The sequence below is a fragment of the Heterodontus francisci genome, chromosome 34 (genome assembly GCF_036365525.1).
Source record: "Heterodontus francisci isolate sHetFra1 chromosome 34, sHetFra1.hap1, whole genome shotgun sequence".
Taxonomy (NCBI): Eukaryota; Metazoa; Chordata; class Chondrichthyes; order Heterodontiformes; family Heterodontidae; genus Heterodontus; species Heterodontus francisci.
In genome coordinates, this window is record NC_090404.1 from 41,572,376 (window position 1) to 41,598,510 (window position 26,135).

General features: G+C 46.3%; 2 protein-coding genes and 1 pseudogene across 2 annotated transcripts in view; 1 reads left to right on the plus strand and 2 right to left on the minus strand.

Moving 5' to 3' along the window:
- Positions 1 to 26,135, plus strand: part of LOC137348850 (zinc finger protein 271-like) — a 74,998-nt gene that overhangs the window by 21,521 nt on the left and 27,342 nt on the right. The window lies entirely within an intron of this gene.
- On the minus strand, positions 5,988 to 6,097 carry LOC137349442 (U2 spliceosomal RNA; annotated as a pseudogene).
- Positions 20,463 to 23,331, minus strand: LOC137348447 (zinc finger protein 239-like). The gene is made up of 3 exons (XM_068013755.1): positions 23,226 to 23,331; positions 21,153 to 21,288; positions 20,463 to 21,086 (listed from the first exon to the last, which is right to left on the minus strand). The coding sequence occupies exons 1-3, from the start codon at positions 23,329 to 23,331 to the stop codon at positions 20,573 to 20,575; spliced, it is 756 nt and encodes a 251-aa protein (XP_067869856.1). The 3' UTR covers positions 20,463 to 20,572.

Here is a 26,135-nt window from a genome sequence, read left to right on the forward strand (position 1 = left end):
TTTTGCTGCCTTACCTTTGCTCAAAGGACCAAATAACTGATTGTCACCCAGGACAATTGACGTTCTTAGATGTTCCCTTTCTGTTGGTTCCTGGATGTTAGCATCACTGGCCCATCAATAATTGCTCTTGAGAAGTTGGTGGTGAGACACCTTCTTGAACTCTGCAGTCCATGTGGTGTAGGTACACCCACAGTGTTGTTAGGGAGGGAGTTCTAGGATTGTGATATAGTGACAGTGAAAGAACGGTGATATTGTTCCATGTTAGGATGGGGTGTGGTTTGGAGGGGAACTTGTAGGTGGTGGTCTTCCCATGCATCTGTTGCCCTTGTCCTTCAAGATGGTAGAGGTCACGGGTTTGAAAGGTGCTGTCGAAGGAGGCTTGGCTTTATGGGTGATAATGAAGAGAAAGCTGTAGACTGCAAAAAGATATCAATGGGCGAGTGACATGTGCAGAATAGTGGCAATTGGAATTCAACCCGGATAGCTGTGAGGTGATGTATTTGGCAAAGGCTAACAAGGCAAGAGAATACAAATAAATGGAAGACATGTAGAGAAACAGAGGGACCTTGGAGTGCATGTCTACAGATCACTGATGGTGGCTGTTGTTGTCGTGTGTCTTTGAGTGGGTTTGTCCATAATTTGTATACATCATCAGGGAGGGTAGGATGTTGTCTGACACGTGACACAATAGTTGGAATGTGTTTTATTGACCAAGCAAGACACACTAGTAAGATCTCTCCAGCAATATTTGTATACTGCTGCAATCTTTTTTTTTTATTTCCAAAATATACTTTATTCATAAAAATCTGCAAAAATTACATTGCCAAGCAATTTCAAACAGCACCAAAAAATACAAACATTGCAAGGGAGATCAGTTTCCTTCTATACTATCATGAATTTCTTCACAACCCTTCCCTTTCACTATTGTCATGCCAATTACAGTTTTACATTTACAGCAAATGAAAATATCAACGATACAGTTCGAGGGGTTTCCCATGGATCCAGCCCCTCAGTTCAGCTTGGTGGAGGTCCTTACACTATGGTCTTTCCCCATTGAGCCTTTGCTGCGGCTGCCCCAAGCTTTAATGCATTCCTCAGCACGTAGTCCTGGACCTTGGAATGTGCCAGTCTGCAACATTCGGCGGTGGACAACTCTTTGCGCTGGAAGACCAGCAAGTTTCGGGTAGACCAAAGGGCGTCTTTCACCGAATTGATAGTCCTCCAGCAGCAGTTGATGTTTGTCTCGGTGTGCGTCCCTGGGAACAGCCCGTAGAGCACAGACTCCTGTGTTACAGAGCTGCTTGGGATGAACCTCGACAAAAACCACTGCATCTCTTTCCACACCTGCTTTGCAAAGGCACATTCCAGGAGGAGGTGGGCGACCGTCTCTTCCCCACCACAGCCAACGCGGGGGCACTGTGCGGAGGGGGCGAGACTTCGGGTGTGCGTGAAGGATCTGACGGGGAGGGCCCTTCTCACCACCAGCCAAGCTACGTCTTGGTGCTTGTTTGAAAGTTCTGGTGATGAGGCATTCCGCCAAATGACTTTGACGGTCTGCTCGGGGAACCATCCGACAGGATCCACCATTTCCTTTTCCCGTAGGGCCTTGAGGGCATTCCGTGCAGACCACTGCCTGATGGACCGGTGGTCAAAGGTGTTTTCCCGCAGAAACTGCTCCACGAAGGATAGGTGGTACGGCACCGCCCAACTGCACGGAGCGTTCCGCGGCAATGTGACCAGGCCCATCCTTCGCAACACCGGGGACAGATAGAACCTCAGCACGTAGTGACACTTGGAGTTTGCGTATTGGGGATCTACACACAGCTTGATGCAGCCGCACACGAAGGTGGTCATCAGGATGAGGGCCACGTTGGGTACATTTTTCCCGCCCTTGTCCAGAGATTGGAACATCGTGTCCCTCCGGACCCGGTCCATTTTAGATCCCCAGACAAAGCGGAAAATGGCTCGGGTGACTGCCACGGCGCAGGAGTGGGGTATGGGCCAGACCTGCGCCACGTAGAGCAACAACGTGAGCGCCTCGCACCTGATGACCAGGTTCTTACCCACAATGGAGAGAGATCGCTGCCCCCACATGCCCAACTTTTGTCGTACCTTGGCTACTCGCTCCTCCCATGTTTTGGTGCACGCCCCGGCCCTTCCGAACCATATCCCCAGCACCTTCAGGTAATCTGACCTGACGGTGAAGGGGACAAAGGATCGGTCAGCCCAGTTCCCAAAGAACATGGCCTCGCTCTTGTCGTGGTTAACTTTGGCTCCCGAGGCCAGTTCGAACTGGTCGCAGATGCTCATCAGTCTGCGCACGGACAGCGGATCCGAGCAGAAAACGGCGACGTCATCCATGTACAGGGAGATTTTGACCTGAGTGCCTCCGCTGCCTGGGATTGTCACCCCTCTTATGCTCGCATCCTTCCTAATAGACTCAGCAAAGGGTTCAATACAGCAAACAAACAAGACCGGGGACAGAGGACAGCCCTGTCTGACTCCAGATTTGATCGGGAAACTTTCAGATTCCCACCCGTTGATTGACACTGCGCTACTGATGTTTGTGTAGAGCAGTTGGATCCAATTGCAGATTCCCTCCCCAAACCCCATTTTGGAAAGCACGTCCATCATGTAGGTGTGCGATATCCTGTCAAAAGCCTTCTCCTGGTCCAGGCTGATGAGGCAGGTGTCCACCCTCCTGTCCCGTACGTAGGCGATCGTATCCCTGAGTAGCGCGAGACTATCAGAGATCTTCCTGCCGGGTACAGTACAGGTCTGATCGGGGTGAATCACCAACTCCAGAGCAGACTTGACTCGACTGGCTATGACTTTGGACAGAATCTTGTAATCAACATTAAGCAGTGAGATGGGCCGCCAATTTCTGATTTCTGCCCTCTCCCCCTTCCTCTTGTAAATGAGGGTGATGATGCCTTTTCTCATGGATTCTGACATGCTGCCGGCCAGGAGCATACTCTCGTATACTTCCAGCAGGTCCGGGCCGACCCAGTCCCACAGGGCCGAGTACAACTCGACCGGTAAGCCGTCGCTCCCGGGAGTTTTACTCGTCTCGATAGACTCGACGGCCTTTGTCAGCTCGTCCAGAGTTAGCGGCTTGTCCGGTCTCTCCCTCCTGCTGTCATCTAAGACCTCTGTGATAGATGACAGGAAGGACTGGGAGGCTCTGCTGTCTGTGGGCTTCGCGTCATACAGCCCAGCATAAAAGGATTTGCTGATCCTGAGTATGTCGGACTGCGAAGACGTTACCGAGCCATCTTCTTCCTTCAGGCTGCTGATAACAGAGCTCTCTCTGTGTACCTTTTGGAAGAAGTAACGCGAGCACATCTCATCCTGCTCGATGGAGCGGACTCTGGACCGGAAGATGATCTTGGAGGCCTCCTTGGCAAAGAGCGAGGCCTGCTGGCTCTTCACCTCTTGGAGGTACTCCTTGACCTCGACCCCCATTGACTGCAACCGGAGTAGATTTTGCATAATTTTCTGGAGTCGGGACACTTCCCTCTGTCTCTCTCTCGCCTTCTGAACACCTTTGTGGATGAAGAACCTCTTGATGTTCTCCTTAATCGCTTCCCACCAGTGAACTGGAGACTCAAAGAGGGGTTTCACGGTCCTCCAACCTTTGTAATCCCTTTTGAGTTCCTCAACGTTCTCTGGGGTCAGCAGTGTCGCATTGAGCTTCCACGTCCCTCTGCCAACCCGCTGGTCGTCCTGTAAGTGACAGTCGGCCAGTAAGAGGCAGTGGTCGGAGAAGAACACCGGCTTGACGTCGGTGGATCCGACCGTGACAGCACGGGACACAAACAGGAAGTCAATCCTGGAACGGGCAGACCCGTCCGATCTTGACCATGTGTATCTGCGCTGCGCTCCGTCTGCAGGTTTGCTGAAGACGTCGTGCAGTTTGGCATCTTTAACTGTTTCCATTAGGAATCTGGACGTAGCGTCCAGTTTGCTGTCGTCACTGCCGGATCGTCCAGCCGCATCGATGATGCAGTTGAAGTCACCGCCTAGGATGACCGGCCTGGACGTCGCCAGCAGCAGTGGGAGCTGCTGGAAGACGGTCAGCCGCTTGCTGCGTTGTACCGGGGCGTACACGTTGATCAACCGGAGCGGAGCGTTGTTGTACATCACGTCTGCTACGAGGAGGCGACCGCCCACCACCTCCTTAACTTCGGAGATGGTGAAGTTACCTCCCCGCAGCAGAATACCCAGGCCGGAGGAACGGCAGTCATTACCCCCCGACCAGATCGATGGCCCGTGGGACCACCATCGCGACCACTGCCTGTAGGTGCTGAGGTGTGGTATTCCACACTCCTGCAGAAACAGTAGGTCAGCTTTGACCTTGGCAAGGTAATCCAAGGTTGAAACACATCACGTAGTAGATTTAATGCTACACACATTAATGGAAGCAATTCTTACACCCATTTTTTACTAAAAATTAGTTGTTGCTTCCCATACCATTTGTCCTCGCTAGTCCCAGTCCTTCCCCTTCGGGATGTTCCTGCATACCCATCGTGTGCGCAAGCAGTTTCACGTTGGTTGGGCTCAGAAACCCCTCCTGAGTTTTCCTGCAGGGTTTGTGCCGCTCGGGTGACATCGGGGGGGTCTTGTAGGCAGAGAGCATTGGGTTGTCCTCAGCTGCTTCCATCTGTTCCTCCTCGAAAACGTCACAGCTCCCGGTCTCCTGGAGCTCAGGTGCGCCAGACGTGTCTTTGCTCCCGGTGTCCCGGAGCTGAGATGTGTTGGCCACGTGGTTACATGTGGGGCATTGGGGTTGGGGCACGCCGGGCCCATCACAGCTTCCAGTGCCCGGGGGCTGGGATGCTTTATCATCCATCTCGGAGTTCTGCCGCCTCTTTTGAAGGGGCTGTCGTTCCAGCATTTCCCCGTCCAGTGAAGAGGAGTTGTTGCAGTCTGATTCAGAAGAGAGCCTCCTCTTGCCATTGGTTTGGGTGGTGGCTTTGGGATGTTTTTTCTTTGTGGTTTTCTTCTGGACCACTTGCCACTGACCAGTTTGTCCATCTGCTGCCTCCTCCTCCATTGATTCTGTCTGTGGAGGAGGGGTTTCCGGGCGCTGGGTAGGTGCTGGGTCGTTGGTTTCAGCTGCCTCCCCTTCCTTCTCAGGTTGAAGTTCCTCACTGCGGAGAAGGTTGCTGGTCTCCTTTCGAACAGCGGACGCCTTCGTCGAACCTTCTCCCGGCCTTTCCTTGGACCTTGCCGCCTGAGCATAGCTGAGGCAACGTTTGGGGCAGGTCTTGCAGAGATGGCCTGCCGCACCGCACAAGTTGCAACACTTAGTCTGCTTACAGTCCTTGGTCTGATGGCCTTCCTCCTTGCAGTTCTTGCAAACAACCGTGCTGCAGTTGGCTGCCATGTGACCAGATTTGCCACAGGTGCGGCAAACTCTGGGCTGCCCAGCGTAGACCAAGAAGCCTCGACTTCCCCCGATAGCGAAGCTGGAGGGAGGGTGGATGATGGCTCCACTGGGATCTACCTTCAAGGTCACCTTGACCTGCCGCTTGCTGGTCCAGATCCCAAAGGGGTCCTTGACATCAGTGCTGCTGCCGGCCACCTCGACGTACCTGGCGAGAAAGGTGAGTACATCCACCACCGGAACATGGGGGTTGTAGAGGTGAATTGTCACCACCCGGTCCCGTTGTGACGGAAGCGTGAAGAGCGGCTCCGCTGTGAGGATCGACAGTGGCGCCCGGTCCCCTTTCTCCTTGAACGCCTTCAGGAACTTGATGCATCCCGCCACGTTCCGGAACGTCACGTCGAAGTATCCACTGCTGGGGAAATCCTGCAGGCAGAAGACGTCCGTCGCTTGAAATCCGCAGCAATCGAAGAGAATTTTCTTGATGAAGAAGGTGCGATCGACCGGTGCATCTCCTTCCTTGTCCTTCACGACCACCCGAACGGTGTTGCGCACTCCCAGGCCCGAAGCTCGAAAATTGGTTATAGCCATTTTACTCAAAGCTTCCCCAGGATCAAAAGGCAATGATCATGGTCTCTTCTCAATCAAATAAGCACTGATAAGAACAGATACTACACTTGATCTTAGCCAAAAGGCCGAGATTGAGTTTGGGACTACAGCAGCATTCTGCAAGGGGAGCAGAAGCTGTCAACAGAGCTCTAAGAGGTGAAACACTATCAGCAGGCAGTACTCCATTGGGAACAGTGAGTAACTGTACTGAGGGGACACCGGTTCAGTGTCAAAGGGGGTGTGATCAGTTGACTTCGTTCAGGCCAGTGTAAGTTAATTCAAAAGCAGGCTTGAAAAAGACTGGAAAAGGCCAGTGCTGATCGATTCAAAGGCAGGCTTAAAATAAAATGCTGAAAAAAACCATCAGAGCCATTACAGCTATTTGAGACATCATGGTGCTGTTCACGCCAAAACACCACTTTGTGGACAGTGCCTGAAAAACTGTGTGAAGGGGAGCAACAGAGCCACAGACCCTCAGTGCCATCGAGTTCAGAAACAGGTGATGGTAAGTAAAAGTACTGCAGGCAGCTAGATCTGTAACACATTGAAACCTTCCAGTGAATGAAAATTGGAAAGTTTCTTCCTACCTAGGAAATCATGGAAAATCCCAGAAATGTCAGCAAGATGTCAGTTAAATTCCCACGTATGAATTTGAAAGCCACAATCCTCTTCCCAAATTTAAACTTCTCAAACATATGATAAAGCTATGGTTCCTTGATTTGGCTGCACCAGAACCAGATAAACTAGCAGTTCAAATTCAGATAGCTATTGGAATCGAAGGTCTTCATAAACTACATACCTCAGGCTTATCAGAAGATGATCAGAAAGAGCCTAAGAAAATATATAGCACGCTAGAAGAACAAATCCATGTGAAAATCAATTTCAAGAGACATCGGTTGGAATTTATGTCACATTGACAGCAGTGCAGAGAGACAATCGACTAATTTGTCAGTCGCTGTGGGGACAATGGCGGGGATTGAGACTTTTCTAAAGTTGAGTTATCTGAAAGAATTGCAGAGCTGCTAATAGCATTGACAGCTATTGAGGCTTTTTAAAATGTTCTCGTAGAAGGTCTTAACATTGAAGCTTTATTAAAAGACAAGTGTAAATATAAAACTGCACTTGCAGGCCCACAGAGTTTGTGAGCACTAGTCATGCTTTGAAATATCAGCACAGGAACCAAGATAATGAAACTGGACACATGGATGATTTGGACTCATTCACTAAGAACCATCAGAACACTGTCCAAACAAAGCCTGAACACAGACTGTGGCAGCAGTGGAATCCAAACCCACACAAAGACTGGAACCTTAAATCCAGCACCTTAGACTGCTCGGCCACACGACCACTTGACAGTGGCTTTGGCTGTTAAATAATTGATGGCTGATTAAAAGGTGCTTTTCTTCAGGATTATCCGATGAATCGAGGTCATCGCTTTGGAAGATGGAAGTGAGATGAATTTCCAAGCACAATTCATTCAAACTGCAGGCCGAGTGGTTGGGTTGTTGAATTGGTAATCCAGGGTTTCTGGATGAATAGACTTTGTCAAAGCCATTTGTACATAGAAATAACAGCAATGTTCTGTGCATGTTGGAAATCTCAAATCAAAACATCAGCATCTGTTGAGAGAGCAAGAGTTCGAATGAAAGGTCACAGACCTGAAATATTAACATTAACACGGACTATCCACATTGGAGCCTGTTAGTTCAGCTGCTTGGCATGTGGTGCTCATCACACCAAGGTTGTGGGTTTAATCCCCATGCAGGCCAATGCTTTGACCAGCGATACTTTTTGTGGTTCCTTTGGGTTCATGATGCTGTTGTGTTGTCATTGCATTTATAATCCACAGGCCATGGCTTGTACTCAGGGGCTGAGATTTCAATCCCACCAAGGCAGCCGCTGCTGCATTTTGGATTTCATTAACTAATGCAAATCCAGCTTATTTTAACTCTGCTCAGTGAAGGTGGCTTGAAATTATCATCGATTGGTGGAAAAACCCTTATGGTTCGCTAATGTTATTTAAAACCGTAGAAGAATTATGGCACAGAGGAGGCCATTCAGCCTGTTGTGTCCATGGTGGCTGAAAAAACTAGCTGCTCAATCTAATCCCCCTTCCAGCATCTGGCCTGTAGCCTTGCAGGTTACAGCATTTCAGGTGCATGTCCAGGTGTATTTCAAAAGAATTGAGAGTTTCTGCCTCCAGCACCCATCCTGGCAGTGAATTCCAGACTCCCACCACCCTCTGGGTGAAAAAACCTTTCCTCATGTCCCCTCTAATCCTTCTACCAATCACTTTAACTCTGTGCCCCCTGGTAATTGACCTCTCCAGTAAGGGAGACAGGTCCTTCCTGTTTACTCTATCTAGGCCCCTCAGAATTTTGTACACCTCAATTAAGTCACCCCTCAGCCTCCTCTGTTTTAAGGAAAACAATGCTAGCCTATTCAATATTTCCTCATTGCTGCAACTTTTGAGCGCTGGCAGCATTCTTGTAAATCTCCTCTGTATTCTCTCCAGAACAAAAATGTCCTTTCAGTAATGTGGTAACCAGAAATGTACGCAACACACCAACAGTGGCCTAAACAGCATTTTATACAGTTCCAGCATTACATCCCTGCTTTTGTCTTAGAGTCATAGAGTTATAGAGTTATACAGCACAGACACAGGCCCTTTGGCCCATCTTGTCCATGCTGGCCATCAAGGACCTAACTATTCCATTCCCATTTTCCAGCACTTGGCCCGTAGACTTGTATGCTATGGTGTTTCAAGTGCCCATCTAAATACTTCTGAAATGTTGTGAGGGTTCCTGCCTCTACCACCCCTTCAGGCTGTGTGTTCCAGATTCCAACCACCCTTTGATTGAGAATTATTTTCCTCAAATCCCCTCTAAACCTCCTGCCCCTTACCTTAAATCTATGCCACCTAGTTATTGAGACCTCAACGAAGGGAAAAAAAAGTTTCTTCCTGCCTACCCGATCTATGCTCCTCATAATTTTATATACCTCAATCTTGTCCCCACTCAGACTTCGCTGCTCTAAGGAAAACAACCCTAGCCTATCCAGTCTCTCTTCAGAGCTGAAATGCTCCAGCCCAGGCAACATCCTGGTGAATCTCCTCTGCACCCTCTCCAGTGCAGTCACATCTTTCCTGTAGTGTGGTGCCCAGAACTGTACACAGTACTCCAGCTGTGTCCTAACTAGCATTTTATACAGTTCCATCATAACCTCCCTGAACTTATATTCTATGCGGCTAATTGATACAAGTATCCCATATGCCTTCCTAACTACCTTATCTACCTGTGCTGCTGCCTTCAGTGATCTATGGACAAGTACACCAATGTCGCTCTGACTCTCTGTACTTCCAAGGGTCCTACCATCCATTGTATAATAACCTGCTTTGCTAGACTTCCCAAAATGCATCACCTCACATTTCTCAGGATTAAATTCCATTTGCCACTGCTCTGTCCATTTTACCAGCCCATCAATATCATCCTGTAATCTAAAGCTTTCTTCCTCACTATTTACGACATCACCAATTTTCGTGTCATCTGTGAATGTACTGATCGTACCTCCTATATTCACATCTAAATCATGAACATACACTGTAAGCAGCAAGGGTCCCAACAGATCCTTGCAGTGCAGAACTGGTCACAGGCTTCCAATCGCAAAAACAACTGTCAAGCCTCATACTCTGCCTCCTGCCACTAAGCCAATTGTGGATCCAATTTACCAAATTGCCCTTATTCAAGAAGGGTAGCAGAGATAAACCAGGTAATTACAGGCCAGTGAGTCTAACATCAGTGGTAGGGAAACGATTGGAAAAAATTCTGAGTGAAAGGATTAATCTCCACTTGGAGAGACATGGATTAATCAAGAAGTGTCAGCATGGCTTTGTCAGGTGGAGATCATGTCTAACAAAGTTGATTGAATGTTTCGAGGAGGTGACTTGGTGTGTAGATGAGGGTAAAGCAATTGATGTAGTCTACACGCTCTTCAGTAAGGTTTTTGACAAGGTCCTGCACGGGAGATTGGTCAAGAAGGTAAGAGCCCATGGGATCCCAAGCAATTTGGCAAATTGGATCCAAAATTGGCTTCATGGATGAAGGCAGAGGGTGATGGTCGACAGTTGCTTTTGCAATTGGATCCTGTGTGCAGTGGTGTACCACAGGGATCGGTGCTGAGACCCTTGCTGTTTTTAGTGTACATTAATGATTTAGATGTGAATAAAGGAGGTATGATCAGTACATTTGCAGATGACACAAAAATTGGTGATGTCGTAAATAGTGAGGAGGAAAGCTTTAGATTGCAGGATGATATAGATGGGCTGGTAAGATGAGCACAGCTGTGGCAAATGGAATTTAATCCTGAGAAGTGTGAGGTGATGCATTTTGGGAGGACTAACATTGCAAGGGAATATACAATGGATGGTAGGACCCTAGGAAGTACAGAGGGTCAGAGAAACCTTGGTGCACTTGTCCATAGATCACTGAAGGCAGCAGCACAGGTAGATAAGATGGTTAGGAAGGCAGATGGGGTCATTGCCTTTATTAGCTGACGTATAGAATATTAGAGCACGGAGGTTATGATGGAGCTGTACAAAACGCTAGTTAGGACACAGCTGGAGTACTGTGTACAGTTCTGGTCGCCACAGTATCGGAAGGATATGATTGCACTGGAGGGGACGTAGAGGAGATTCACCAGGATGTTGCCTGGGCTGGAGCATTTCAGCTATGATGAGAGACTGTATAGGCGAGGGTTGTTTTCCTTAGAGCAAAGAAGACTGAGGGCGGACATGATTGAGGTATATAAAATTATGAGGAGCATTGATTGGGTAGATAGGAAGAAACTTTTTCCCTTAGCGGAGGTGTCAATAACCAGGGGACATAGATTTAAGGTAAGGGGCAGGAGGTTTAGAGGGGTTTTGAGGGAAAAGAAAATCACCCAGAGGGTGGTTGGAATCTGGAGCACACTGTCTGAAGGATTGGTAGAGGTCAGAACCCTCACAACATTTCAGATGTATTTAGATGAGCACTTGAAATGCCATAGCATACAAGGCCATGGGCCAAGTACTGGAAAATGGGATTAGAATATCTAGGTCCTTGATGACTGGCACAAACACGATGGACCAAACGGCCTGTTTCTGTGCTGTATAACTCTGACTCGATGACTCTAAATGCTAAGAGAAATATTTTGTAGCATATTTCAATTATGATTTCATTCTGGATAGAGAGAAGGAGGCAGAGCTATGGAAAGAGAGAGAGTGATAGAGCATGAAAAGGAGAGACAGGGATGTAATCTGGATAGTAATTTAGGAGAACAGAGTTAGGGAGAGACAGGAACAGAAAAAGGTAAGAGACACAGAGATAAAGAGACAGAGAGAGAGATGGACACAAAAGGTCAGAAGGAGTGACTGTATCAATCTTTTAAGCATCTGATTTATCATCGTGATTTGGATGTTGCTGAGAGATTGTCTGTGAAACTGAGAGAGGGAACCCTGGACTCCTGTCTAACAATGTTCTTGCCTTGTATATTAATAAACTCCTACCTGAAACAGATTTATCTGGCTATGATCGCATTGCTGTTTGTGGGATCTTGCTGTGCACAAATTTTGCAGTGTTTTCTGCATTGCAATGGTGTACAGACCTATTTCTGTCTCTCTCCAGCCCACTCTCTCTATTTCTCCCCAGCCTTCTCTCCTTTTTTCTGTTTAAACTTTTGATAAATAATATAAATGCGACAGACAGCGATGTGATTTGTTGTTATTATAAGTGGGAGAGAATGGGGAAGGAGTGGCTCCCAATTATCTAACTATCATCACATTTCTGCTTGTGGGATCTTGCTGTGCACACAATGCCTTCAGCGTTTTGGACTTTTCAACAATGGCCACACTTTACACATTAATTAATGGATTAATTTCACAGCATCAGGACTGCTTTCACAATGTTTGTTATAATTCTTGAATAATGCTTGTGTTTTAGGCAGTGAGATGCATTTTGATGTTTAAATACAATGTGCAGCAGCCATTTTAACTCATTTTAGAGTCATGGAGTCATTTACAGCATAGAAGGAGGTCATTCGTTGAGTTTCTGATTGTGGATTTCTCTCTGTGTGTCTCTCTCTTTCTCCCTATCTTTCTCTCTGAATGAGAGAAGTGGGAGAGAGAGAAAGGAGAGAGCGAGGGAAACAGTGGGTTGTCATCCTTTCATCTACGAAAGATGATTGACATGAGGCAAACAAGCCATTTGGGGGGGGGGGTGGGGGAGGGGGGATCTTCTCTTGGTTCACCTTTGCTGATGGCTGTAAAAGCCAATCGTTGAGACGCGGGCTCTGCCACAAGTGCTGCACATGAAGCTGTCAAGTGATGCTGTGAGTTGTTGCTATTTCCCTCCTTCGTCAGCTAGTGACTCCCAAGTGCGATAGTCGACATTTCGGGCCTTCAGGTCAAGCTTGCAAGCAACCTTGAAGCGGAGCCTTGGGCGCCCACTGGTTGTCTGGCCCCGGCTACCTTGGTCCTTGGGTTTGCAACCATCCTCTATCTTGTGGACTTGTCTGATCCACCAAAGCCACCTCTGTTTGATTAGTTCCAACACACTTGGGAGCTCTGCCTTTGAGAGGACTGCCACATTTGTGATTTTGTGCTGCCAGGATATACCCATAATGAGCCACAGACAGCAAAGATGGAAATTATTGAGCTACTTTTCCTGGTAGCTGTCAATCACACATGTTTCATAGCCATACAGCAAGGTGTTGAGATCACAGACCTTATAAACTATTAGCTTGGTCCTAATGGTCAGCAAGATGTTATCCCATGCACCTTTCACAAGTTGGCCAAAAGTGGTAGCTTCTTTCCCTCTGTGTGTGTCGAGCTCTGCAATCACGAGACAATTTATTTCTCACTGTGGAACCAAGGTAGCAGAATTTGCTCATCACTTCCAGTTAGGTGTTATTTGTGAGATCAAGGCTGGGGTTTCAACAGCTTGTATCATGACCATGGTTTTCTTCATGCTTCTAGTCAAGGAGAACAAATTACAGGCATGAGAAAGACAGTCCATGCGCTTTGTAGCTCAGGTTCTGTGTGAGCGACTAGTATAGCATCATCAGCATAGAGGAGTTCTCTGAGCGGGACGTGAGGTGTTTTTGTCTTTGTTTCCAGCCTTGAAAGATGTGGAGAGGCTGAGAGCCAGGGAGGTGCAGTGATAAAGTTGCAGGAAGAGATAGAGAGCGTGAAATATACAGGTTACATCGGGTGCTCTGGAACAGCGGTTCTCAACCTTTGTGTTTCTGAGACCCCTTCCGCCTCCACCTTGTTGTAAAAATATCTCAACCCCCCCAAGAACACAAGACTTTTTTATTTAGGTAAGAATGAGTGACACAGAGAAACCTATTTATTTATTATTATTATTCCACTCTGGAGGAAGCTCTTGTCCAAGAATTCCTCGTGTCAAAACACACACACTCTCTGCATTGACATGTTACAGCTGCTAGCGTCTCCTGGAGAGAGAAATGAAATATTGTTGAGAACAAAGCAAAGACTTTTTATAATAAAAGATACATCAATAGCCTTTTCTCTGTCACTCACTAACATTGACAATCTCTGCATCATTTACACATCCCCACAATAAACCCAGAGACTGTAAAGTGGGAACAGATGTAAATTGTGAGAGGGACTATTAGGTGCTGAGATCTTGCCCATTGTCATGTTAATTTAGGTACCAGGGCTGTTTTGAACAGAGACATTCCAGGGAGCTGCTTTTTGAAGATCTGTGAACTTATTCCTACAAGGTTATTGTTGAGAACATTTACTGCATCTTTCAGCTAATCAACAGAGGGACAGTGACATGACCAGGCCCCAGTCTGTCCAGAAGCTGATAAACTCTCTTTAAAACTGCCATTAAGGTGCTAATTCGTTATCATTGTCCCAGGATTTATCTTTACACATCAGGCCTTTGGGAATTGTGTGAGAAGGGGGTGGGAGGATGGTTTGCTATACAGGCTGGGAGCTGGGCAGTCACGAAACACTGGAGAGCCCCAGAGCCTGTCTCTCTCCCTCTGCGTTTAACCTGTCATTTCAATCTCTTTCTCACCCTCTCTCTGTCTCACCATCTGTTTATGCCTCATTGTAAAAACACAAACATTGGTGATTCCCCATCCCTCTTCTGTTCACTGTCCCCGTACTCACTCAGCCCAGGATTTGTGTTCTGTACATTCAATGTCACAGTGTGAAGAAGCTGATGATTCCTTCGGGAGACCTTTTAAACTCACTGTCCCAGGATTTACTTTTTTGCAAATCAGATCTTCTGGAAGGTGCAATAAACACAGAAAGTGCTGGAAATACACATATATAAATACATATAAATTCTGCAGCACTGTATCAAATGCCTTTTGAAAGTCCATGTACCCCACATCAACAGCATTGTCCTCATCAATATAATAAAAGCAAAATACTGCAAATGCTGGAAATCTGAAATAAAAACAAGAAATACTCAGCAGGTCTGGCAGCAGACTTCGATTAAATCTCCCCTCAATCTCCTTTGTGTGAAAGAGAACAACCCCAGCTTTTACAACCTCACCTTGTGACTTAAATCTCCCTCCCTGGAACCATTCTGGTAACTTAGATCTGAGGAAGATGAATCAGAATATTTTCTAAATGATTAAAAGTTAGGAACTGTGAAGGGACAGAGAGATTTCGGGTTTCATGCACAGAAATCACTAAAAACTACTGGACTGGGAGAAAAGTGAATTAAAATGTCTCATGGTTTGTCTGCCTTTATCTGAAGGGTGAAAGTAATGCTGCAGTTATATGCAACTCTGGTTACACATCATCTGAAGTGAGGTAAATAAAAGCAAAATACTGCAGATGCTGGAAATCTGAAATAAAAACAAGAAATGCTGGAAATACTCAGCAGGTCTGGCAGCTTCTGTGGAGAGAGAAGCAGAGTTAATGTTTCAGGTCACTGACCTTTCATCAGAACTGACAAATGTTAGAAATGTAAAAGGTTTTAAGCTAGTAAAACGGGGATGGTGCAAGAGATAACAAAACAGGTGTTTTTCTGGACAAGATCACAGAGAATACCTGACCAGAAGGTCATGGAACAAAGGCAAACGGTATGTTAATGGTGTGATGAAAGACAAAACGTGTGAGGTGTTCAGTTCTGGGCAGCACATCTCAGGAAGGATATATCAGCTGTGCAGGAGGTACACTGCACATTCACCAGAATGATATCAGGACTAAAAGGGTTAAATTGTGAGGACAGGTCATATAGACTGGGCTTGTATTTCATTGTGTATGAAGATTAAGGGCTGATGTAATTCATGTAATAAAGAAGATTAAAGGTTTTAAGAGGGTCGATAAAGAAAAATGATTTCCTCTGTTGGTGGAATGCGGAATAAGATGGCACAACATTAAAATTAGAGCTGGGCCATTCAGGGGTGCTTTCAGGAAGCACTTCTTCACACAAAGGATAGTGAAATCTGGAACACTGTCCCCCCAAAAAGCTGCTATGGATGGGGAGAAAAGGAAAATGTCAAAACTTGAGAGTGACATATTTTTATTAGGTAAGGTTACAGGGATATGTAATCAACACGGGTAAAGGTAGTTGTGATATGGATCAGTCATGATATAACTGAATAGAGGAACAGGCTCGAGGGGCTGAATGGCCTCCTCCCACTCATGTGTTCCTCTGTTTTACAGGATCACTGGGACTGATTCCCTGAGGCTCCTCTCATAATACCAAGACCGTCTACTCCTGACCATTATGGAGCAAGGGTTTTCAGGGTGGTCTAGACAGGACAACAATCTCCCCTTCATAGACACATGATCCTGACTGTGAGGTGACAGTGCGTCTGGGAGAACGATGGGTGGACACAGTGTGTGTTGTTATTTTAATGATAATCTGAACCTCAAGAAACAAACTACCCTGAGGAGTGAAATAAGGCTCGTTGGCTCCTGTTATCTGGGCTGTTTGAGCTGGACAAGGCCTGACCCAGCACTAACAGGACAGTATAAGTCCACTGGGAGATGACATAAGGCTGAATTCAGACTCAAATACATCACTTTCATGAAATAATTAGTCAAGAAAGTGTTCATTAATAACCTTGTAGTAAAGAGGCCTCGAGGGGAGTGTAACCATTATATGGTCGAATTTTATATTGAGTTTTAAAGTCATTTAGTTTGGGACAATACTGAGGTCTTACGTCTAAACAAAGCAAACTTTGCAGGATGAGGGGTGAGTTGGCTAAAGTAGATTGGGACACTACATCAAAAGATATGATGGTTGATAAGCAATGGCTTGCATTTTAAGAATTAATCCATAATTTGTAACAAATGTACATTCCTTTAAGTCACAAAAATCCCATAGAAAAAGTGGTCCAACCATGGCGAACAAGAGGAGTTAGAGGTAGTATTAAATTGAAGGAAGAGACTTATAATGATCCCCAAAAAAGTGGTATGCCTGAGGATTGGATGGATTTTAGAATTCTGCAAAGGAGGATCAAGAATTTAATAAGGAAAAAAAATCTGAGTGCAGATTAACAAGAGACATAAAAACAGATTGTAAATGTTTCTATACCTATAGAAATAGGAAGAGATTAGAGAAAGGAAATGTGGGACCTTTAGAGAGAGACAGTTGAAATTAAAATGGGGAATAGGGAAATGGCAGAGACATTAAACAAATGATTTGTATCTGTCTTCATGGTCGAAAACACAAAAACATTCCAGAAATAGGAAACCAAGTGTCTAGTGAGAATGAGGAACTGAAAGAAATCAGTATAAGTAAAGAAATAGGAATGGAAAAATTAAAGGGACTAAGTGGCAACAAATCCCCTGGACCTGACAACCTTCATCATCAGGTTTTAAAAGAGGTAGCTGCAGAAATAGTGGATGCATTGGTTTTGATCTTCCAGAATTCCATAGATTCTGGAGCAGTTCCCAAGGATTGAAAGGGAGCAAACATAACCTGCTCAAGAAAGCAGAAAGAGAGAAAATGGGGAACTATCAGCCAATTAGCCTCACATCAGTTGTCGGCAAAATGTTAGAATGTATTATTCGGGGAAATGGTAACAGGACACTCAGAAAATCATAATATGATTAAGCAGAGACAACATGGACTTGTGAAAGAGAAATCACGTTTAACAAATCTTGTAGTTTCTTGAGGATGTAACTAGTAAGGTGAATAAGGTGGAAGCAGTAGTTTATTTGGATTTTGAAGAAGCAAGAAGCTTTTGATAAGGTGCCACACCAGAGGTTATTACACAGTTGGGACTCATGGGATTTAGTTAATATATTAGCATGGATTGAGATTGGTTAATGGACAGAAAGCAGACAGTAAGAATAAATGGGTCATTTTCAAGTTGGCAAGCTGTAACTAGTAGGGTATAGTAAGGATCAGTGCTTGGGCCTCAGCTATTTACACTCTATAGAAATGGCTCAGATGAAGGGATTGAGTGTAATGTATGCAGGTTTGCTGATGATACAAAGTTAGGTGGGAAAGCAAGAAATGAGGAAGACAGAAAGAGGCTTCAGAGGGATACAGACAGGTTGGGTGGGTGAGTGGGTAAGAACATGGCAGATGGATTACAATACGGTGAAGTTATCCACTTTGATAAGAAAAATTAAAAAAAAACAATTTTTAAAATGTATGTTGAGAAACTGAGAAATGTTTGCATTCAGACCAAGGTGGGAGTAATGCACTGTTAATTCAGTCCCACTGCTTCACAGGTCACAGCGTATTAGTAAAGTTTCCCACCTACTGGAAATTAGCCAAATTAAACACTTTATTTATCCCCTAGAATAAAGCACACAAAACCAGATTTCTTCAAACAACAACAAAATTAACTATTTATTAATAAACTAAATCTTAAACAATAATGGGATGAATCAATGCATATGTATATATAAAAAAACTTCTTATTCTTCTCAAGCCTCATGCACACACACATATTCAAAAACCAGTTAACTGGGGAGAAAGAGTTTTTGGTGTTCAACTGTTTCTTCGGAATAATAAAATCGTTGGTGGTCTGGTAGGATATTTTGAAATCGGTGAGGTGGCCCAGAGTTGAAAAGTCAGAAGCCACTCAAAGTCTCTCCAGGCAAATTTGTTGAGCAGTCTGTGATGAGTAGACGGTCAAGGCAATTCGTCTACAGCAGGCATCACACAGATCTTTCAGCAAAAGGTATAGCAACAGGTCTACTTAAATTTTAAAGTAGCAGTCCAGCAATAGTAGCTTTCTTGAGATTTCAGGATCTCCCAAAAAGCACATGAGTAACAGGAATCACTCTTGAGATTGAGATTTTTCAGAGACTGGAGGCAATAGGAATTTGCTACCTTTAACAATGCAGGGCTTCCTCTCAGCAAAGGAGCCTTTCTCCACAGACAGTAGCAACTCCTCTTTCTCTGGGTCTTTTCCTCTCCAGGCAGAACACAGACATAACTCAAATGTGGAATTTTGTTCTACAAGAGATGCCTTCTTTTCAGGGAGAGGTCTTTTTCTAGTCTGCCAAAAAACACAAGTCCCAGGCAGTTTGTTCTACCTCCTGCCTGCCCAGCACTGATCTTTCACAAAGCAAAGTGAAATTGAACTCTTAACAATGTCACGTGACCTATCATTTTCCTTGCTGTTGTTGCTTGGAAACAGGTTGCCTTGGAGACTGTGCCCCACCCAGTTCAGCATTCAATTTTCTCAGTCTTGCAAAACACAGAACTCCAAGTTTTTTTCTTTTTTAAAAGCAAAGTACACATAACAGTGTCCTTGTACATGAATCACAGGAAGCTAACATCGAGGGAAAGCGAGCAATTAGGAAAGCAAATAGTATGTTAGCTTTTGTGACAAAGGGATTGGGGTAGAAGAGTAAAGAAGTCTTACTACAATTATACAGGACATTGGTGAGGCCCCACCTGGAGCAGTGAGTGCAATTTTGGTCTCCTTACCTCAGGAAGGACATACCACCATTGAGGGAATGCAATGAAGGTTCACTAGTCTGGCTCCTGGGATTGTTCTATTTATTCAATGTCTGTGGGTGTTACTGAAATGGCCAGCATTTATTGCCTATCTCTTATTGCCCCTGAGAAGGTGGTGGTGAGCTACTTCCTTGAATATAACTGAGTGACTAGCTAGGCCATTTCATCGTGTAGTTCAGAGTCAACCACATTTCTGTGGGTCTGGAGTCAGACCAGATCGGGTAAGGACAGCAGATTTCCTTCCCTGAAGGAAATTAGTGAACCAGGTGGATTTTTAGGACAATCCGTAGTTTCATGGTCACCAATATTGATCCTCGCTTTTTAATTGCAGTGGTGGGATTTGAATTCATGTCTTGGCATCATTAGTCCAGGCCTCTGGATTACTAGTTCAATAACAGAACCACTATTGTACAGCACCCCCACTCTGCTCCATCTCCTCCTATGAGGAGAGATTGAGTAAACTAGGTCTATATTCCCTGAGGATTAGAAGAATGAGACGTGATCTGACTGAAACATAAATTGTTAAGGGACTTGGCAGGGTCGATGCTGAGAAAATGTTTCCCCTGTCTGGGCAATCTAGAACACCGGGTCACAGTCTCAGGATAAGGGATCAGACATTTAGGACTGAAATTAGGAGAAATTTCTTCACTGAAAGGGTTGTGAATCTTTGGAATTGTCTTCCCCAGGGAGCAGTGGATGCTCAGTCATTGAGTATATTTAAGACAGAGATTGATAGATTTCTGGGTACTGAGGGAATTAAGGGATATGGGGATAGTGCGGGAAGGTGGAGTTGAGAAGATCAGCCATGATCTTGGTGAATGGCAGAGCAGGTTCGAAGGGCCAAATGGCCTCCTCCAGCTCCTATTTCTTATGTTCATTAAACCTCAGTCTGGTTCCTCTCGAGCTGCTGAGTGAGTGAATTAAATCTTTCTTGACAAATCACCAAGATACCAGATGACAAGTCATACCCGAAACATCATTTATTGGTTACAAACCACAACTTAGTTAAATCTGGACACACAGACACTTTATAAACATGGATAAACACATTAAATGTAATCAGAGTTATCCAGCAGTTCAGCACTAATAGGGAGAGTATTTCACAAAACAAGTAACAAAGATTAACCAGACGATTCAGTGATTGACTGTAAATCAACACTAATGGATGCTGAGTATTAATTACAGCAGGGACCGGAGTCTGAGTTTATAAATTGCTGAGTTTACTTGAAGACTAATTCCTTCACTATCTGACACGTTAACAGTTGTGAACAGCCTGTCTGTCCAACAGCTCCAGTCTACGAGTGCTCAGAAACATAGAGCTTAAACAGCCTCATTCTTGAGCGAAAGAACAGACTTTCTCGTGTCAATATAGAGTTACAGGATTGGCCTGTGATCTGTTTATTGTTCATCTTTTGTTCAGTACATTTACTGAGTGGATTTAAATTGAAAATGAGGTTTGAAGACACGATGGTCTATTCACACATGAATGAGAGATGCTGTGGGGCAGACGCTCAGTCCAAGAGGAGCAACTGACATCAGAAATAAACCTCAACTGTCAGAATGAACATGGTTCAGTCTGGATATGATTAACAGCAGCAACAGCAGAATCCAACCCCTGTAATTATCTGTGAACTCGCTGGTGTCTCAGCAGATAGGATGGCTGAGTGAATCCCTTCCTACACACGGAGCAGATGAATGACCTCTCCCCAGTGTGACTGAACTGGTGTGTCACCAGGTGGGATGACTGAGTAAATCTCTTCCCACATACGGAGCAGGTGAATGGCCTCTCCCCAGTGTGAACTCGCTGGTGCGTCAGCCGAGCAGTTGAATCAGCAAATCCCTTCCCACACTCAGAGCAGGTGAATGGCCTCTCACCAGTGTGAACTCGTGTGTGTTTCACCAGCTGGGATGAAGTAGTGAATTCCTTCCCACACTCGGAGCAGGTGAATGGCCTCTCCCCAGTGTGAATTCGCTGGTGTATCAGCAGGGTGGATGAATGAGTGAAACCCTTCCCACAATCAGAGCAGGTGAATGGCCTCTCCCCAGTGTGAATTCGTTGGTGTGTCAACAGGTTCCCTGACAGAGAGAATCTCTTCCCACACTCGGAGCAGGTGAATGGCCTCTCCTCAGTTTGACTGTGTCGATGAGTTTCCAGCTCAGACGTGTAATTTAATTCTTTCTCACGGTCCCCACATTTCCACAGCTTCTCCCCAGTGTGACTACACTTGTGTACCGACAGGCCAGCTGATCGGCTGAAGCCCCGTCCACACACAGAACACGTGTACGGTTTCTCCACACTTTTTGCTTCCATGATCAAAGGCCGATGATATTCAGATCCTGATGAATCGAGTGACTGTCACATCTTGAGGTGATGTTTGATTTTCCTGTCCGCAAATCCTCCCTTTCTAATACCCTGTAACATGAAGTTACAACAGGAAAAAGGGAGCGAGAGAGAACCCACAAAAACACAAAGACAAGTTGTGAAATTGAGCTGAATGAATCTGGTAATTTGTGGGACCAGAACAGAGAGTGGGCGGGGCTTCAGGGTCCCAGTGAGCAGGAGAGAAAATCATTGACTCATTAATTTTATTCTCACTCTGCACACAGGGGCTGGAGAACTGAACCCAGGCACAGTAGAGGGAGGGAGAAAACTGGCAGAGGAGGAAAGAAATGGTGCAGATGGTGTCATGGGTTTGGATTTCAGCACAGGGAGGAGGGAGAGTGTGTGGGACTGCGATTTACAGCTTTGGGGAAACAAGAGGAATAAAATGTTCCATAGGATCTCGAATTGTCTGTTCTGAATTTCTATCCTGTACTGACAGTGATGACTTTTATTACCTCCTTTTACAGGGTATTAGGAGAGGATTTACACACATTGATTTGATGCTCACTCTGCACACAGGGGCTTTCGCACCATCTCTCCTGAAGGTGCTGGGGTTACTGTTTACATCCCACTGAACTGTAAGAAAGAATATCTTATTAGATGATATTAAAGATAGTATTATATTATAATACTATAACGAGAGGCCGTTCACCTGCTCCGTCTGTGGGAAGGAATTTAATCGATATCCAAAATGCTGAGACACCAGTGAGTTCACAAGTGACTGTAGCTGTTGCATTCTGTAATTATTGCTGCTGTTAATCACATCCAGGACTGAACCATATTCATTCTGACAGTGGGGTTTATATCTGCTGTGTTAATATTCTTTATAGCTGGGGTGGAGTTTAATATTCCAGCAATTGGTTTGCTTTACTTTGTAACTTTTACTCTTCAAATAAAGTAGCTCCCTTTGGGCTATTCCCAGGGTTTTGTGGGATGAAACCAAACAGTGATTTACTTGTAATTTTTGCAATTTTGTATATTATATTCACTGCTCACAATGAGATCTGTTCTACATTGGGAAGACCAAACACAGATGGGGTGATCACTTTGAGAAACATCTCCATTCAGTCTGCAAGCGTGTTCCTGAGTTTCCAGTCACTTCCCATTTTAATTCTCCGTCCCACTCCCACTCTGACCTCTCTGTCCTCAGCCTCCTGCCCTGTTCCAATGAAGCTCAATGGCACCTGGAGGACTTAACAACCTTCCGGACTCAACATTGAGTTCAGCAGTTTCTGTAACAACAGAGACTTGTCAGGATCTGGAACGCTCCACCTGAAAAAGGTGGCTGAACCTGATTCTATCAGTCATTTTAAAAGGGAGTTGACAGGTATTTGAGAATGAGGAACTTACAGGCTGACAAACACCAAGTGGGTGTGTGGGACTAAGCACAACTGCTCTTTCAAAGGGCCAGCACATGCACAAAGGGTTGAATGGCCTCCTTCTGTGCTGTAAATTTCTATGATTCTCGGAGTTGGCCATTTAGCCCCTCGAGCCTGTTCCACCAGGAAATGAGATCATGGCTGATCTGTGATCTAACTCCATATACCCGACTTTGTCCCATTTCCATTAATACCTTTGGTTAACAAAGATCTATCAATGTCAGATTTAACATTAACATTGATCTCGCATCAACTGCTGTTTGTGGAAGAGAGTTAAAAATTTCTACCACCTTTTGTGTGTAGAAATGTTTCCGAACTTCACTCCTGAAAGGTCTGGCTCTAACTTTTACTCTCCGCCTCCTAGTTCGACACTCCAGAACATCCAGCCCACGGTCAGAATCCAGCCTGCCAATGGTTTCCACCTGACCTGCCAAAACATTCAGTGACTGACAACGGTTACAGCTCCTTTACCAACATGGCGGAGACGCCTCACTGCACATGTCCTCCTTTACCAAGATGACAGATAAGCTTCAGTACCTGATATTTTGGCTCCTTTAGTAAGATGGCGGTGCCCGGGCTGAGCTGCTTCTCTGCCGGCACTTCCCGCCCAAACTTCATATCCAGTGCAGCCTTCCCGGCCGTGAGCTCAGGACCCAGGCCAAGCACTGGCTCTGTCTGCCTATGGACTCGGCCTGGGCCTCAGGCTCTTCATGACCGTCTGAGGAGGTGCAGGCCCAGCAGCTAGGTGCAGAGGTAAACAGGCCCTGGGAGCAGGCTGCCGGGTTGACCGGGCCCTGGGAACAGGCTGCCGGGGTGACCGGGCCCTGGGAGCAGGCTGCCGGGGTGACCAGGCCCTGGGAGCGGAGCAGAGAGACAGAGGCCGACACAGAGACAGAGGCCGGCAGACATGGAGCGAGAGAGAGACAGCGGGGGGAGAGAGAGAGCGAGAACGAGGGGGAGAGAGAGAGAGAACGAGGGGGAGAGAACGAGGGGGAGCGAACGAGGGGGAGAGAGGGAGAGAGAACGAGGGGGAGAGAGAGAGAGAACGAGGGGGAGAGAGAGAGAGAACGAGGGGGAGAGAGAGAGAGAACGAGGGGGAGAGAGAGAGAGAACGAGGGGGAGAGAGAGAGAGCGGGGGAGAGAGAGAGAGAGAGCGGGGGAGAGAGAGAGAGAGCGGGGGAGAGAGAGAGAGAGAGCGGGGGAGAGAGAGAGAGAGAGCGGGGGAGAGAGAGAGAGAGAGCGGGGGAGAGAGAGAGAGCGGGGGAGAGAGAGAGAGAGAGAGCGGGGGAGAGAGAGAGAGCGGGGGAGAGAGAGAGAGCGGGGGAGAGAGAGAGACACAGTGGTTAGCAGCGCAGCCTCACAGCTCCAGGGTCCTGGCTTCGATTCTGGGTACTGCCTGTGCGGAGTTTGGAAGTTCTCCCTGTGACCGCGTGGGTTTTCGCTGGGTGCTCCGGTTTCCGCCCACAGCCAAAGACTTGCAGGTTGATAGGTAAGTTGGCCATTGTAAATTGCCCCGAGAGTAGGTAGGTGGTAGGGAATATGGGGTTTCTGCAGGGTTGGTATAAATGGGTGGTTGTTGCTTGGCACAGACTCGGTGGGCCAAAGGGCCTGTTTCAGTGCTGTATCTCGAAATAAAATAAATAGAGAGAGCAGGAGACAGGGAGAGTGTGAGATCAAGATCTCTCCTCACAAATGGAATCTATCTGGAATTCTCTGCATCGCTACATCAAGTGTGCAGGCAGACAATGTCTACGACTGCAAGCAAAAACCATGCCAGGTAACTCACTAAATCAGTGTTCAACATAGTGTTGGGAAAGTAAGTTAATACATTAGTTTCCTCATATCAAGCTTATTCACAAAAATGCACATTTTTGTTATTTTGATGAACAGTCAAATACATTTCTAATACCTTTACCTTTCCGAAAGTTGCTCACCTCTGGCCCCCTATGCAGGACAACATTTAGAATGTAGCCCCTCATGCCTAAAGGCTGGACACTCCTGATCTATACGATCAGTTGAAACATCCTGAACATTTCCAGGTTGTCAGAAGGGATAGAGAGAGACAATATATACTTAATGGCACAGATCTAGAGCGTGCAGGGACAGAGGGACCTGGGGGTTCATATGTATAGATCATTGAAGGTGGCAGACATATTGAGAACAGTTAGCAAAGAATATGGGATCTTGAGTTTGATAAATAGAGGTTTTGAGTGCAAAAGCAGGGAAGTTAAGGGGAACTTTTATAAAACTGTGGTTCAGCGACCACTAGAGTATTACATCCAGTTCTGATCACCACACTTTAGGAAGGATGGGAAGGTCCTTGAGAGGGTGTAGAGGAGATTTACCAGAATGGTTCCAGGGATGAGGGAATTTAGCTACAAGGTTAGGTTGGAGAAGCTGGGATTGTTCTCCTTGGAACGTGGGACTGGGAGTTTCTTATTGGGGGTGTTGAGGCCGACACCGGATATTTCTGAAGCCTCCCTGCACATCCGCCAGCTTCATTCCTCCCCTGCACTCGGCGATTTCTCACCCACTGAGGATCTGACACGACTGCTTCCGTCCAGCTTGAGCACCTTCACTGCCTTTGATTCTGTGAGCAACTCGTGCAATAAAACAAAAGCAAAGTCCTGCAGATGCTGGAAATCTGAAATAAAAGGAGAAAATGCTGGAAATACTCAGCAGGTCTCAGTGAAGAGAGAAACATATTGAATGTTTCAGGCACATCAAACCGCCGGTGCCTGCAGCCTGGAACTCGGAGTGGGAGAAGGAGGAAGAATGAGAAGAGACAATATAGTCCAACACTCACAGCAACCTACAATCCACCGACATTACCGGGATAGGGAGACAGAGTTTAGAAACACTCAGCAACACAACTCCAGTAAAAGATCCCAGGAGGAAAAGGGGGAGCAGTGTGTGTACCTGCCCTGATATCCCCCTCCCCAGGCCTGTCAGTCAAACCCCCCACTCCTCCCAGTCCACAGCTCAGCCTATCAGCTTCCTGCACCTTGAGCCAGCCCTGCCCAGGTGTGGCCCAGTCCAAGGGGAGTCTTTGTGGAACCAGGGAGTGGGGGAGGGGGGACCTCCTGCCCTGTGCTGTGTCCCAAATGGTTCCTCCCTCCCCTCCCCTCCCCCAGGCCCCTTTATAACTGAGCTCAGTTTCCCGCAGCTGCCGCCCCCTCGGTGCAAACACAGGACCGGGAGTTTGTTATTGGGGGTGTTGAGGCCTACACCGGGTATTTCTGAAGCCTCCCCGCCAACCAGCAGCCACTGATCGGCTGCAGAAACGTCTCTCTGCCGCCTTCACCCTCTGGCTTGAAACACTGGTCCGCAATGCGCCTGCGCACCCAGGTCTTAACCTCTGACCTGTGAGCTCACAATGTCCGGGTGATTAACGGCAGCTGCGGACCAATAGGAAAAGGGGG

Excerpts from the sequence above, each read along its gene's own strand:
- LOC137348447 (XM_068013755.1), bottom strand. The coding sequence starts at position 23,331 with ATGAAGTTTGGGCGGGAAGTGCCGGCAGAGAAGCAGCTCAGCCCGGGC. Across the intron at positions 21,289-23,225 it reads GAAGCTTATCTGTCATCTTG|GATCTGAATATCATCGGCCT; the intron begins GTAAAGGAGGAC and ends TCGATTCATCAG. Across the intron at positions 21,087-21,152 it reads AGTCACACTGGGGAGAAGCT|TCAAACTGAGGAGAGGCCAT; the intron begins GTGGAAATGTGG and ends TCATCGACACAG.